Here is a 16,763-nt window from a genome sequence, read left to right as displayed (position 1 = left end):
ACACACACTAAATAATAATGTGGGGGTCACTGAAAGACACAAAAAATGCCCACACATCACATAAAAATATAAACTCTTATAAAAAAATGTAGTTTGATGTGTTTGCACTTTTTAAAATGAGTTGTGTGTTTTGATGTGTTTGCACTTTTTAAAATGAGTTATTTATTTTAATGTGGTGGCACTTTTTGTGTTTCATTTATAAGAGTTGATATTTGTATGTGATTGACCTACTCGTGATGATTGTGAATTAAACAGACGGATTTCAGAAGATGTACACAAAGCTTCGTTGCTTCATTCATCTTCTACCTCAACATGTACTTTTTACCACCGTCCTGGCCACTTGGGACCCTTAACAAACTGACGTATTTTACTGTGTACTAGCATCATAACCGGTGGAAACCGTGTATTATTATTCACCGCTAGGTGAACTCCGGCAGTAAAACAAAAAGAAGAAAACAAATAGGTTACAATTCTGACCAATGAAATCCACTTCCGGTGGAACTCCACTTTCCCCATGCGTCTCCAAATAGGTGCCTCTCAGTTGCCAAGGCTACTGCACCCCAGTGCACTCCACACCAACTGGGGAAGAAGAAACAGAAGAGAAAGAGACAGGAGGAGGAATCTTCATCAGATGAAGAGGATAGTTTGTGTTTGGTTTGTATGGAAACGTTCTCCAGCACTCGTTCAGGGGAGGTATAGGAGAAGTGTTGTATGTGCAACCAGTGGGCACACAATCTCTGCTTAGTTAGTGAGCAGACCCTACATTTGCCATCACTGTAACTCAGATAGTGAATGTGTGTATCGTGGTTGAGTAGGCTATTATTGTTAGACCTATTTGTTTTGTTCTTTATGATGTTACATACAGTAGGTTGTTCTTCATATGGATTTCCTCTTTGTTTATTCCTTGCTCATTTTGTGTTAAGATGCATGAAGTTATGTAGGCCTATTATTCAATTTGACAATGAAATTAAACTTTCAAATTTAGTTCTGCTTTCTTGCCTTCTTTTTAAGATTTTTTCCCATTAAGATAACATTGTGACAAACAACCCCATAGTGTGTGACAACCGACCCCTTGATGGGGTTGGTTGTCACAATGTGTTAGAGTGTCTTTGATGGTAAATTTCTTCTTTATTACAATAAGTAAAAAAAAGTGAGGGGTTCACATTTCAAGCCAACACCTTAAGCTTCAATTTAATGTAGGAATGACTATTGAAATATGTTTAGGTGATGAGCAAATCTCACTAGAGTAAAAAGTGTGCCTACTTACCCCGGTCTCCCCTACCTCCCAAATACCAAATAATATGAATTGGAGGTAACACTTCACAATAAGGTTTGTAGTACCTACTACATAGATATGAATTACCTACAACAAAGTTTTTTTTAGTAACTGAGGAACTCAGACGGCTCAGCTCACCCTGTGGAAGAATGTTGCGTTCCTGCCAAGGTGCTTCCACACAACCACCTTAACCAGCCCATCCAGCTGGCACACTTTGACCCCCCATCTGAGGAGGGCAGGTCTGAGCTACTGTGCCCAATACAGAGCTTATATTTCTGCTACCACCTGTATTTGTCAGTCAGAGTAGCTCTTTGTTCGTCATGGTGGCCCTAACAAGGGTCATGCTCTAACAAAGCAGAGGCTGTCCCACTGGATTGTTGATACCATTGCACATGGCTATGGGACTAGTGAGGGCTGCTCCTGGGGACCATATGTGCCGCGGCATTGTGGGCATCTCCTAGCACAGTCTCCAGGTTTGAACGTGTCAACGTCGCAACTCACCATCCAATGGGTGTGGTCCTGATGCCAAGCTCTGCTGTCTCCAACCAGTGAGGTGGGTGCTTGGATTCTTGGTGACCTTGTTGGTATAGGTCATCCAGTGCTTAAAGCACCGCCTCTGGCGGTCAGTAAGGATGAAATAGAACGTATGTGAACGTTGGTGTCTTGTAAGCCCTTGTGGGCTGGGCATGCTAATGCATGACACAATAATAAAAATTCAAATTGAAAAATTCTATGAATCCTGGATGACCGCCAGAGTTCCAAGTCACTCAGAATCCTTGTGTTTTTGCGAGAAGATTGTGGGAACAGATCCTCTGTCGACACCGGAATACTACAACAAACAAAAAATTCCCTGGTTACACAACTAAAAATGGAAACCACTTTTACCATCATAGGATGGTGTAAATAGAAATGATGGGACCACAAACGTCATCAAATAGTCCCTAAGATGTCACCAACCGTTTCTGCTCAGTGCTGCTCACACAAACACTGGATAATACTAGGGATATTTAATATTAGTATTTCCTGCGCCACTGCGCATGCACACCACACAAGTGCGAGTTGTTAAAAGTGGCGACAAAAGGGCAGAGAGCAGCAAACCCATATGACCTGCACTGGCTTTGTGTCTGTTTACGTTTTTGTATGAGAGCTGAATTCCAAGCCATACTTTTTGCACAATGTGTTGAAATGACATAGAAAATAATAGAATAGAAATCCTATAAAAACATGATTCACAAGAGTAGAAAGAAAATTAAACTGAATCGGTTTAGTTTTTACATACTTCCATATTGTGTTGAAAGCTGCATTGATTATTGCACTGGTCATAGAAAGTCATATTTGTGACAAGAAAAGCTTTTTCTCTAATACAATATTAGAGAAGGTCATTAATCTGTTGATTGTATTTAATGATCATCACACAAGTAGGAAGTGATTAGCAGACTCTGAGTAGCAAACTCAGATGTGAACAAAAACAAAAGACCACTAGAGGGCAGCAAAGAGAGACATACAAAGTTTTATTGTCAAGTTTTAGAAACAACTCTCTTTTCTTCTCTCCCTCTCTCTCTCTCCCTCTATCTCTCTCTCTCTCTCTCTCTCTCTCTCTCTCTCTCTCTCTCTCTCTCTCTCACACACACACACACACACACACACACACACACACACACACACACACACACACACACACACACACACACACACACAGAAGAAGAAGAAGTCAGATTCCATCTCCTGTGTGACATCACTGTCATGCAGTAGTAGGCTGGTGTTACTTAACAGCCCTCTCTCCTCCCCCTCTGTTTTCTCAGACCTCGCCTGCACTGACCTCATCAGTCCTTTGTTGGGAAACAAAGAGTGTTCAGGCATCTGTTTTCAGGAGAAATAAAGACACGGGGTGCCAATACAGAGGGGAGGGGGCCGGAGGAGGCATATGAAGCCTGACTTGGATCAATGAGAGTTGCATGTAAAAAAAAATCTAAATGGGAATTAAAGGTGCAGTGTGTAATATGACATCATCAAGAAAGTTCTACAAAGTTCTAGAATGCAACGCTCCCTGGGTAACCCCACCCCTTTCGAATAATAACAGAAGCTACAGTGGCCTTCAAGGACAAGAACAATTCTAAATTTTAAACAATGCACCTGATGACATTCCAACTATGACACTTTCAAGATGGCGGCACTAGGCCTTGGTCCAAAATATGCAGAAATATGGACATATATGAGACCCTTTCTAAGGGAAACGAAAATAATTATTAAAAAAATGTTCAGCTATTATGCACTAAATTAAACGTACTTATGGATATTATAATTATTTTCTACAAAATCTGCTAGGAAATAAAACCCAAAATTCTACACACTGCAGGTTTAATGCAACAAGTAAGTACACTCCCAGGGTCAAGATCTACAAATGTATGTGAATCAGAGTTAAACGTATCCCACCAAAGCCCATGGTTAGTTTCACTCAGCTCAATGTACTTCAGATTTCTGTATGCTACACTTTGGCCTTTTGTCGTCTCAGAGTGGTGTCTTTGTTGTTTCAAGGTGGAGCTGGTATTTCCTGTATATCCTGCTCAGTCAAGCAAGCCACAAGACCCAGTGCTCTGCTGCTGCCTCTCCCTCAGTGAGCTAATCATTAATCACTGCGTCATGACATGATCCCACTCTACATACAGTACATTACAACTTAGTTGGCCACAGCATACTTTTCCCCATTTCACATGAAGGAGGGGTGGTGTGGGCCTTGTGTAATGCACAAATGTAAAATGTGACTTCAGACAGCATCCATTAGTGCCCATAAATAAGTAAAGAGCACAGATGCAACGGTGATGCTGCTGAAAAGGAAATGAGGTCCGTTGTTGAATCCCCCTGGAATAACATGGCTCACTCAGGAAGTGTTATCAGGATACAGTAGCTTTGTGTGTGTGTGTGTGTGTGTGTGTGTGTGTGTGTGTGTGCCTGCGTGTGTGTGTTTGTGTAATAACTAAGTATCCATATATATTACTATGAGATTCGCTGTAATAAGTCATTCAGTTACCTGCAGTGACTTTTTATTTATTAGCAAAGCAATCTGCTGAGGCTTAAGAATTCCATTGGCCAATGACTTCTGCTCTAACTGTTGTGCATATGATAAAATGCACATATTGAATCAGTGATTGATCTTGAAATTCAATCTGGGATGACTGTTGTTCTTGGATGTGAACCTATTAACAGTCAGTAGCCTAATCCTGACGACATGTATTCTCTTACAACAAATAGTCTGCCATGTGTGTGTGTGTGTGTGTGTGTGTGTGTGTGTGTGTGTGTGTGTGTGTGTGTGTGTGTGTGTGTGTGTGTGTGTGTGTGTGTGTGTGTGTGTGTGTGTGTGTGTGTGTGTGTGTGTGTGTGTGTGTGTGATTCTTCTTCTCCTGCTCCAGTGAACACAGATGATCTCCCGTCCGGAAGTGAAAGAGTTAAGTCTGACTCTGCATGCAGCGAACAGGCCTCCCTCCCTCCCCTCTCCCTCTCCATCCATTTTCACTGTGTGAGTGTTTTGTAGGGGGCCTGTGCCATATGCAAGCCCAGTGGATTCGTGTTATGAACACACAACTAAGTGTAATAACGAAACGGCGACGCTGCGCGCTTTAGTTTCGGATTCCTCCGGAGCGCGCACGGCTCTCTGTGGATGCCTTTCCCTCTGAGCGTTCACATGTTTTACATTTTTCTTTTTTACTCGCGGTTCTTTTCCCTGTCCGAAATCTACGGGTAATGTCGAGAGGCGGAGGCGTTTCTCCTTCCACCCGAAGTTTGGACTCCGCTGACCCGCTATGATATGAAGGTAAGAGGGAACGTGGACACAGTCAATCCAGCTCGTTCGGCTCCAGCGCTTTGCCCTCGTATATGTATTTATGTCGAGGTTTTAACTTTTAAACTCGGAAACAGAGCTGAGTCACGGTGCCATACTTCACCTACCCGATCGTCCCGTTTGACGCACCGTGCCCGATACAGACGTCCCCCAGCCGTCCTAGTTTTTGGACAAAAAGGGTCATGTCACATAGCCTATTTAAGTTGAATCTCTGGACCCATATTTTCATCCAGCGGTTCATTGTTTTTTTTTTTTACCTCTCCGCACATCTGTAGGGCTGGGCATAATAAAACACCTGGCCGTGCCTGTTCTGTAGGCCTGATCTGGGAACAGTTTACACTTAGCTTCCCATAGAGGAAACGATGAGCTCACTTTACACTCGGCTGGATGTCTGAACAAGAATAAATGTGCCTTACAGACTTCTAAATGACCCAAACATACCAGGCAGAATTCGGTCCAGAATGCCATCCCATCATGGTCAACATTTATTTGAGTTTTTGTGAGAAATCTGGATGTTCTTAGGAAAGTATTAAGGATGTGCACTTAACAGAGGGATTTTTAAGTTGTTGTGTGTGTTTAGTGGTGTAGTGGGGGGCTGCACCCTCGCTTGCCTGCTGTCAGTCTGACTTATGAGCTCTGTGTCGCCCCTGCATTCGTTCATCCTCATTATGAGTGTGAGTACAACTGTAATGGATATTGGATTAGAGATCAGGCTGGGGGTGACAGCTTGATCTATTATTAGCCGCATTGAAAAGTCTTTCTTCACTCCTCCAGCGTTCTTTCCCAGGAAATGACAGGGGTACATTTTCCCTGACCATAGTTAGCCTATTTATTCCTCATCACCAGCCAAGGCACTCCAGGAATTAATGGTGGTGACTGAATGGTGTATGTGCTTGCTTTATTCACTACTCGAGATTTCACCTGAGCCAAAAACATTTGGTCTCTTACCACCACTTCACTATCTGTTGAAGAATGGGGAGCCCACTCATACTTCGACAGATGATGCTGTCTAGTGCCGTCATCTTCTATTCACAGTTAAATGTATGGGACAGATTGGAAAGTTATTGAGTTAGACTGACTCATTGCTCTGACTGTGCAAAGGGAAAGCCCAATGGCCAAAGTCCAATGTCCACCAGGCCAAAGGGATAGATACCGTACTGACACTGTCTGTACCATAACACTCTATGCATTTATTCATTCTATGTATTACTGATTTGAACTGTATGTCAAGCTGTGTAGGATTTCAGCTGTTTTGTGAGTCATCAAAAGACTTTGCAGCGTGCTGTGGTGATGTATTCAGGTCAGAAAAACAGAGAGAATTGGAGCCCCCCCCCATCCTCCCTCCTACTCCGCCTGTCTTTAGTTGATAACACTCCAAGGTACAACACAGTACATGGGTCTGCAACAAAGATTTGCTTCTCCGGGAAGGAAAAATGTTGTCTTGTTTCTTTTTCTTTTGCTAAATTAAATGTGTCTAATAACTGTGGAGCTGAATTCCTGCAGACTGCCTACTGTACTTGGGAACAATTCACTGTAATCACTCACACGGATCTCTTCAAGTTGTCTCAGGGGGAAAGCTGAGCTCAGGTGTTGTGTTACACATTGCTCAGAGGTGTTGAGTTGTGCCTCTCTCTTTCCAAACACAATTAGAGGGGAAGAAATGTGTGCTGCCAGTAATAACAAACAGAAAGAGTAACAACCGTTCTCTCCATTAATACTTGACATTAGAACACACATATTAATTAAAGACTCTTATGGATAATATGCCTCAAATGATCTTTCTGAACATATCATTTATGCTCTCCTTTTTTCAGCAGGAACCCACTTGTGGACGTCACTGAAGTTGCCAGCAGGAGGACGACTTTATTTCATTTTCCCCTTGAACTAGTCTCTCAAGAGTCTTGCCTGAAGCCTCACAGCTGGCTGGCCTGCTGTTAGACTACCGCTCGCCACCTCTCTGAAACACACCACCGCCATCATGCAGACCTCATCGCTCCGCCGGCAGATGAAAAACATGGTCAACAACTTCACGGAGCCCGAGATCAAGGTCCGGGAGGCCACCTCCAACGACCCCTGGGGGCCTCCCAGCTCCATCATGTCCGAAATCGCCGACCTGACCTTCAACGTGGTGGCTTTCACCGAGGTCATGGGCATGATCTGGAAGCGGCTCAACGACCACGGCAAGAACTGGCGGCATGTCTACAAGGCACTGACCCTGCTGGACTACCTGATCAAAACGGGCTCCGAGCGTGTGGCCAAGGAGTGCCGGGACAACATATACACCATCCAGACACTGAGAGACTTCCAGCACATAGACCGAGACGGACGCGACCAGGGCATCAACGTCCGGGAGAAGGCCAAGCTCTTGGTGTCTCTACTGAAAGACGAGGAGAAGCTGAAGAAGGAGAGGAGCCAGGCACTGAAGACCAAGACGCGCATGGCGGAGAGCAGCTTAGGCTCCACATCCCTGCCTCCTCCGTACCCGGGACGTCGCACTAGCTATGGGGATGAGTTTGGCAGATGCACAGGCTCACCATCCTCCTATAACTGTAAGTAGAGGGAACATCTGACCTATGTACGCTAAATACACCGTTACACAACTTTGAACACCTTTTATGGGACACAGGTGCACTCATCTTCAAGTGTAACATTTCTTTCATACTTTCTATTCATGCTACCTACACGTTGTCAGGAATGCACACATGACCTGTCATGAGTTAGTCAGATAAATTCAAAATGTGACGTGGAAGGTAAGAGGAACAGCATTCCTAAGCTTCTCAGTTTTTTTAAATTCGATACCAGAAATGGAAGTTATGGAAACGGTTACCTTTTACATATTTCTACTCCACCCAGTTCACACAGGTGTTTTCTCATTGATGCTATTTTAATAGGTGTTGATATATATATATATATATATATATATATATATATATATATATATATATATATATATATATATATATATATATATATATATATATATATATATATATATATATATATATATATATATATATATATATATGATTTGATTGGCCTGTTTGGACCTCTGGTGTTTTAATGGCATGTGTTTCAGTTTTGCACTGCATTCCTTTCATTCTCATATTTACAGTCACGTCAGCTGAACTGGATTAACAAAAGAGAGGAGGCCCTGTTTGCTCTTGTCTCAAACTAAAATGATAGCACAACTGGATAGCATGTTTGATGTGCTACCATCCGTCACGCTACTGCAGAGGTCCTGGTTAGGTTGTTAGATGGTTAGAAAACCTACGCGACCTCTCTGTGGGTGTGTAGAGGTACAACAGCTCAAACTGGAAAAAAATATTGCGGAGAAGCACTCGATAGCTGTATGTATCATTTTTAAGTGCGGCATGACTGGTGTGATCCCCAGTCCCGGGCCGCACAAGTATATGGTATAAACATATTTATTTATTAAAATGTTTGAGTCAGTAGCAGAGCTGTGGCATTCTGGAGGCAGAGTTTACTCAGTTATACTTTGATTAGGGATGGGGCTCATCCAATATCAGTATCGGGTCAGATATGGCTGCAATCTACGTATCGGATATCGGACTGACAACTCTGATTAATATATACTGTTGTAGTGGCAGATTTTGCATATGATGTATGTCTGGACTCAAATGTTAGAATGCTTATTAATGAAATAGGAAACATTTGCTACAGGCCTGTATAGGCATACATTGACTGTGTTTTAGTGTAAACTGATTAACTTAAATGTAGGTTCAACCATCCCCCTCAATCTCCTGTGTGGAGCCAGCCTGACTATACATTTGAAAGAGGACAATGTTCCTGCAGACAGCCTCCTGCTGTTCTGGGTCAGCCTGCCCCACCCACGATTATAATATGAATGTATATCTCAAAACCTGTCTGCCTCCCAACCTGCCTTCCCCTCCTTCCCCCCACCCAGCCTTACCTGTCTACCCGCCTCCCACCATGTCCTTAAATAGTCCATGATTTTGAGTGAACATTGTCACTTCTTGTAACATACTTACGTGTGTTGGAACCGGTGACCTCTCCGCGGAGAATTCTTGCTATCTTGATTGAAAATAAACCTGATGCTATACACAATATCACCGTTTGCTTGACTTTTCTTACCACACTGTTTATACGCGTGGCAGTGAAAATACGTAGCCCAAACAGTTACCACCTCCAAGCCCGGGAGCTTCTCACTTGTTGATGTTAAAGATATAAAGGGAGGAGGGTTGTTGTCTCTTGGGCGATACCAGGACAACGGCTCAGGAGAGTTGGACAACATGTTTGATGGGTAGTGTGGGTGGGGGTCAGGAGGTTGGCAGCGGCTAATTGCCAGCAAGCATTCCAGCTCAGGCGGGGTAATTCAGGTGCAGCACAGTGGAAATGATTGATTTCTGAGATCTGACTTTGCCAACTTTTGCCTGCTGTCCACTTTTAGCCCCCATGACCTAACGGCAGCCATCCAGACGTCTATACCTCTTGCCCCCTATCCCCTCCCCCAAACCCGTACCTGAGTACTGGAGCCCACCCAGACGATTCAGGGGTAATAAGTTGGGCCCCACTCTTACCCATCCATTTCTCTTCCCCTCCACCACCCTAACTCTCCACACAGGCACCCCATTGTTCTCCGTTCAGGCAGAGTTAGGCAGACCGTGGCAAGGAATGCCAGCAAAGAAGGCCTTAAACACGGGCAATGGAAATAAATTAACATTCAAAAACAGTGCCAGCTCTTTTCTGACCTTAAATATCAGTCTAAACTGCTTCTTCTTTTCGATCCCCCCCCATCCTCTTCCTCCTATTTCCATCTGTCAATATTTCTGTCTACATCCCTTTTTCTCTTCATCTGTCCCTGTAGCCTCCTCTTCCTCTCCTAGAGCTGTTCCAGATCTGGAGCAAGCTCGGCCCTCAACCAGTGGAGAAGAGGAGCTGCAGCTGCAGCTGGCCCTGGCTATGAGCCGAGAAGAAAGTGAAAAGGTATACAGATCACACACACACACACACACACACACACACACACACACACACACACACACACACACACACACACACACTGAGCACAGACCTTTCATCCTGAAAGCACATGCGTCTAGTAATAAAACATTTAACGGCTCCCACACACATGCTTTGACACAATCTGTCATGGTGGTGAAGCACACCTATCGTTTCTTAGGCCACCATTTTTCCTTCAACCTTTAAAGGTCCCATATTATGCTAAATGCACTTTTTAAATGTGTTCTAACATAAATATGGGTCCACAGTGTGTCTAGATACTGCCAAAGTATAATAAAAAAACTCTCTCCTTTTGTCTCCACCCCTCCCCCCAATATACTCTGTTCAGAATTTTTCTCGATATGTCGACACAGCGAGATAAGCCACCTTAATAAAATAAGTATTAGGGACTACTTAGACCATATACAATTCACAGCAAAGTGCATAATATGGGAGCTTTAAGCAAAAGTGATATCACCAACTCAACTGTCTTGTGATGTGGTTAATACTGGCACTTTTACCAATCAGTGTCCAAGTGCTTTCATATGAAGAGTCGGAGAGTGTGACACAGCACAGGATGTGTGCATTGATTGATCCACTGTCAGCTCTGCTCTCCATAGCAAGGGCAGCTGTTGCCCTCCGTGACTTCCGCTTGGCTACTGTGGGGAATATATATAGTAGCAGCAGCTTCCACATCTGTAATCTGACCCAATCAGAATTTTGTGGTTTTTATGAGATCCATACATTTGATCAGTGTGATTCCCCCTTGTCTTCTAAATCACCTCAAATTACAGTATATTTATTTGAAGAATCACTTGAACAAAATCAAGGGTGCATTATCCTTTCCTAATGCTTCCTGCTTGACCCTAGCCACCTCCTACAGTGGATATTGATGAGCAGACCCAGCTCCAGATCGCTATGACTCTCAGCAAGGAGGAGGCCCAGAAGGTACAAGTACTGTATGCTGGCACCAGGGACGACCCTACCCTTTCCTCCTGCTCTGTAACCAACCTCACAGCCCAGTCTGGGCCCCTCTGACAAACAGCTGCATGCACTAATCACGATTCTCCTTAGCTTTGATCTATTGCCTCCCTCACCCCTGGAAAGCAAAATGACATGTAACCCTTTCTGATGACTAATCAAATGAGGCTTCATCCTTGAGCTAACCATCTCCTCTTTATCACACAGTGGGAGATTCACATGTCAAACTCTCTTCTGGTTGGTTGTTGTCAGAGAGATTGACCCCCCCACCCCACAACTTGGGACACCTGTAGAATTGCATGCGATGTTCCGCAAGGATTGTTCAAGCATTATTTCCAATTAGCTTGAACCAAGTACTGATTGAAGTCCCTTTACCTCCCCTGTTGACACCCTTACAGCCGCCAGCCCAACGTGCAGCCCCTGTGCCGGATATGGATGAAGACACCCAGCTCCAGCTGGCTCTGAACCTGAGCAAGGAGGAGCACCAACAGGTAGGCTTCCTCCAGCTCACTGGGGGAAGAGATGCTTCGTCTTTTGGAGATACTGCTGTGTAGGCTAATGAGGGGGTTCTTAAACCATGAGTGACAGTGACTGAGAAGACATGGAATTACACATCTATCCAGCACATTTTGAAATAATAATGCAGCTATTACATTACATATTTTATTTATTTATTGTAGTATAGGCAATCGTCCTCTTTGTTTTTACTGTGAGAGTAGAACCGCTTGACACGACTGTGTGGGCGTGGCCGTACCAAACGGTCTCCATGGCAACATTCACTGTTTTCATAGGAAGTTTGGGCAGAAAACAGCTGTGATTGGTTAAAAATACTTAAAGCATCATTAGAACAAGAGCATAGCCCCTCCGAATCTAAACCAAATTTCTGTAAAGTTTATCACACTTAAATGACAATATCTTTTATTTGGATTGATAAAATATGCCTAACTCTTTTCAGATGGTTGGTTTACAGAGCTTTTAACCTGTATCCACACTCTTTGCTTCCTTTGCCTTTTAAAAGTTGTATACAGTATCACTGTTGTTTTATCTCTGACAACTTTTTTACCACAACTATTTTCCTCTATCCTCTGTCTCTTTGTCTTTTTCCTCACTCTTTTCTCTCTCCCATTATGCTAATATACTGCCGTTGCACAATAGAACCACTCACAGCCATGCTCTGCCCTCTCTCTCTCTCTTTGACCATAGAACTTTCTGGTCCGTGCCCATTGCTCATAATCTATCCCTGGGTCACATGGGGCCTTTAGGGCAAAATACAAGTTGGCTTTTTTTGTGTGTGTGTGTGTGTGTGTGTGTGTGTGTGTGGCTTGTGTGCAGTAGCCAAGTCATAAATATAGTATGATGTGACAGTTTGTGAATTTTGCCAGAAGCTGTCATGCCCAAAGGCGCCCATACGTCTGTATTTGTTGACAGGAGCAACTCAGTCGCCAAGGAGACGAATCGATGCTGGAGAAGGCTCTCGAGGAGAGCAAACGTGAGATGGCATCTAAAGGCGGGGTATGAAATATTGGGGTATGGAATATCTCAATGGGGGTGATGAAATATAACCATACATTGTAGTTTACATTGGGTTTTCTCATGCTTTGAGAACATGCATTTCTAGACCAAGGACCAAAATCTAAAACACATATAATCCCTAACAATAATGATGGACAGCACCTGTATATTTATTAAATCTAACAAAACACAAACTTATTATATGACTGAATTATTTGTTGATTTCTCAGGGGAATTCAAATTTCCTCCACAGTGAATATACATTTCTAGAACAAGGATCAAAAATCTTAAACGGATATAACGCCAGTAATGGTGGGTAGGATTTTTGAGTCTGATCAGGTTTAACATTTCAAACTAAAACTACGGGTGAGTGCTGCTGGAGCAATATATGGCACTGACACAAATGTTTTCTTGCTTATGTTGTCAGACCTCCTTCATGGACCTGGTAGATGTGTTTGCAGTGCCCTCAGATCAGCCTCCTAGTGACAGCCGATGGAATAATACTGCACACCAGGCAGCTGCTCGCCCGGGAGGCACGGACCCCTGGGACACCCTGGGTGAGCCATGAGTTAGCATAACGTGAACAACACAGTGGTTGCGTTCCGAATCGCATACTCTTTCTTTTTTCTATTCTACATACTACATCCGACGATAAAAATAATCTAGTTAGGATGCAGTAGGCATACTATTGGGACATACTTTACTCTCTTATTTCATCATAACATTGCGCCTTGATCTTGTCTCTTGCTTTTATATCCGTCGCATCCCCGTTTGTTTTCATATGGAGGCTTCGTCGATGTTACGTCACTTCACGTGCGCACTGGATTGTGGGCCAGAATCGCCCAAATAGGATGCACTTTTCAACACTAACAATCTTGGCCGCATGTAGTAGGACATCCGGGTACTTCTAACCATCCTAAATCTGGCCACAAGAATCGGGACATCCTAAATCTTTTTTCTACATACTATATAGTAGAAAGTATGCGATTCGGAACGCAACCAGTGTTTATTGCAACCAAGGTGTAAATAAAGTACATAAGAATCACAAAATATTTATTCTCTAAAGACACAAACATCTGTCCTATGATTAACTGACAGCCGTGGAACTGAAGCGCCCCTCTCTCTCTCTCTAATTCACCTCTCTCTATCTAAAGAAGGCAGCACCTTGAGAGCAGATCCTCCCTGGATGGCACCGCCGACTTCCGCTAGCCCGCCACCACCGTGGGAGCCCCCACTCGAACCCTGGGAGAACAATGCCGCTGATCTCAACGCTGCAGGCAGAGCTTGGGCCTTCTCTGCTAACACAGGTGAGTCTGTGTGTGTACCATATAAAAAGTATGCACTAGTACAGCCCAGCTAAAGACGTTAGGAAAGACAACGTGGATATTTGCTATAACATTTAAATTGCATTTCTCAGGAGGTGATCCGTTCTCAGCCACGTCAGAAAGAACAGCACTAAGGCAGCACTCGCCCCGAGCTGGAAGCCCCTCAGGTAAACAATACATTTCTGCTGCAGTTTCTCTGCGGTTCTCTGCATCCTGCATGTAAAAACTCCCTATTTTTCTGCTGTCAGATGGGGATCTGTTTGATGATGAGGCCATGGATGGAGGTCAGGCGGACGTCAATGGGCAAAGGGAGGGCAGCCCTGAGATGTTTGACCTGTCCCGCCTTGGAGAGGGCCTGGCTGCCCCGAGCCCTCGGACATGCCGGACACCTGAGTCCTTCCTGGGTCCCACTGCGGCTTCTTTGGTGAACCTTGAGAGTTTGATCCCAGCCAATCCTCCAGCAAAGATCACAAACCCCTTTCTATCAGGTATTTATGAGCTGTAGATGCAAAACTTGTGAACAGTGAAAGAGCAGGAAAGTGTATATGCTTTGATAGATGCAACTCCCGCCGATTCAAATAAGTTAGATGTTTTGCTTAGTTAAGCCCATTGGTTGTGAATCCCACCATTCGATTCCGATTCTCGGGGTCATGATTCGGTCTATTTTAATGTGAAGCCAACATCAACATCACCAAAGGCAGCAAAATCAAAAAAATTCTCACAATATATTTATTGGAATTTTATCTTTTCTCCCAACACGCACAAACCTGCATCATCACAATAAAAAATTTAAAAATTCCGACAAACATTTTAAAACTTCCTTCCAGAAACCCTGTATCTTCGAACATTCCCACAGGCAATGGAACACAGTTCCCTTCTCATCAATACATTTACAACACACATCTGGAATATTAGTAGACATATGATGGAGCTTGACAGGGGTTATGTAGCAAAACACATATTTAATATATATTCTTTTTTTTTAATCGATTTTAGCATATTGTGAATACATTTTAATTCTTTTCACCAGCCCTAGAGTCTACTGTATAGAATATTAAAGGTCACCTATTGCGCAAAATGCACTTTTTCATGGTTTTTCAACATTAATATGTGTCCCCGCCGCTCCCCGTTGTGTTTAAAGACCTCCAAGTATACAAAGATGTGAAGCCCCCTTAACCAATCTTAGCACTACTTCCACCTTGGCTAAGCACACTCCCACATACCCAGTAATCTAAACCAGAAGTTAGATTCAGGGCCAATTAGAGTTAACTGGGCTTATTAGAAGGCAGGACTTAAAGAGACAGGCCAAAACAAAACATTTCAGACAGTGGCTGAAAAAAGGACATTAAGCAATGCCACTGTATGACATATAACGTTTTTTTTAACAGTACACCATGAAAACAGTTTTTAGTAGAAACCCAAATTACAATTTTGAACCTGAACATTAACATATTGTAAGACCTTTAATTTGTATCTCATATTTGTTTACTGTACTTATGTATGTAATTAAAAAGACAATGTATTCAACAGATTCTAAATACAGTCTGTGAAATGATAAATACAATTTAAATAACTGTACAAACTTTTTTTCTCCCTCTCTATCTAGGCCTTAGTGCTCCTTCCGCCTCCAATCCGTTCCAAACTAAGCAGCCCAAACTCAGTCTGGATGAACTGGGCTCCACCTCTTTGGCTCCCAACACCACGTCTCTTCCATACAGTGCCTCGTTGCCTCTGCCTATGAGCCACCAGCCGGCCAGCCTCCCTTCGTCAATTACTCACCCCACCCAGCCTGGCCTGATCCTGCCAGGGAACCTCCCAGAGCCCTTGTTGCCCTTCTCTTCGTCCAGCACCGACGGATCACTGGCTGCACAGAACAATCAGAACCCTTTCTTATGAGGACAATATACACTGGAGAAAAAGATCTTCGAGAAAGGGGGGAATGCCATTAGATTTATGCTCTTGAAATATTACTCTAACCGCAGAAGGAAGTGCAGCCCATGAGGACCTGAATGAAAATCCTGTTCTTAGTTGTTTTTATATCGTGGTATAATACAGTAATCCTTAGATTGATGCTAGCTGGACCTGCTCTTCACTGCACCGACGATCTGTCCTGCTCTTCTTGTCATGAATGCAGTAACATGGCGTAACACCTTTGTATCAGAAAGTATTAGTGTCACATAAAACACTCTTTAAGCTTATCACAAATTCACTTCAGATACAAACAAAAGCACAGTTTAATGGTATTGTGTCACTTTACTTGGCCATAATTACCAAGCAGTTGAATTCCAGCTTTTTCAAGTAGTCACAACAAGTCTCTTGCTCACTCAGCTGTTTCTGTGATTGGCTTTGCTTCTGCTGTCATGTACTCCAGGCTCCAGGAAAAAAAGTGATTTAAGAGACAAGAGTTGGAGACCAGTCCAGTTCTCTAAGTGAAATGTTGCTGCATCAACATGGTTAACTTTGTGGAGGTTTCTGTTGGACCCGAAACTGAGAAGAAACATCTGTGTACGATTTAACAATGTTTAAATGAGTTGTTGGGGTTGAACGAATGAAATTATAGTTTGGGAGGACTCTTAACAGTGCTTCCAAATGTACTATAAGCAAGGCAACATTAGAACATGTTTTAATCAGTTTTATTCATTGCTTGTGAACCACTGACTGTCATCAAATATAAGGGTATGATTATAACACTGCTTCATTCTTCCGTTGGTTTTATTGTTTTGTATTTTTCTCATTCCCAGTGATATCAATACCTTTTTGATATGAAATCATCACTACTCTGGTACACACCCAGGACCAGTTGCAGTATTTGTTGTGCCCTGTATGCCCCCTGCTGGAAGTGATTCATTACTCC

The 16,763-nt window shown here is 43.3% G+C and overlaps 1 protein-coding gene across 4 annotated transcripts; it reads left to right on the top strand.

The window, feature by feature from the left end:
- Window positions 1-4,796: 4,796 nt before the first annotated feature.
- On the top strand, window positions 4,797-16,720 carry epn3a (epsin 3a). 4 transcript variants are annotated; one of them, XM_080044734.1, is made up of 11 exons: window positions 4,797-5,084; window positions 6,926-7,660; window positions 9,958-10,076; window positions 10,962-11,039; window positions 11,471-11,563; window positions 12,501-12,584; window positions 13,012-13,141; window positions 13,742-13,891; window positions 14,002-14,076; window positions 14,158-14,397; window positions 15,516-16,720. In XM_080044734.1, exons 2-11 carry the CDS (start codon window positions 7,090-7,092, stop codon window positions 15,803-15,805), a joined length of 1,830 nt encoding a protein of 609 aa, XP_079900860.1. In that variant the 5' UTR covers window positions 4,797-5,084; window positions 6,926-7,089; the 3' UTR covers window positions 15,806-16,720. The 4 variants fall into 4 exon arrangements, with proteins under 4 accessions (XP_079900860.1, XP_079900859.1, XP_079900858.1 ...); XM_080044733.1 differs by having other exon boundaries at window positions 6,929-7,660; window positions 13,739-13,891; window positions 15,516-16,709; XM_080044732.1 differs by having other exon boundaries at window positions 13,739-13,891; window positions 15,516-16,709.
- Window positions 16,721-16,763: the final 43 nt, after the last annotated feature.

The sequence above is a fragment of the Ammodytes marinus genome, assembly GCF_949987685.1.
Source record: "Ammodytes marinus genome assembly, chromosome: 16".
Lineage (NCBI taxonomy): Eukaryota > Metazoa > Chordata > Actinopteri > Uranoscopiformes > Ammodytidae > Ammodytes > Ammodytes marinus.
This window is presented reverse-complemented; position numbering and strand designations above follow the sequence as displayed.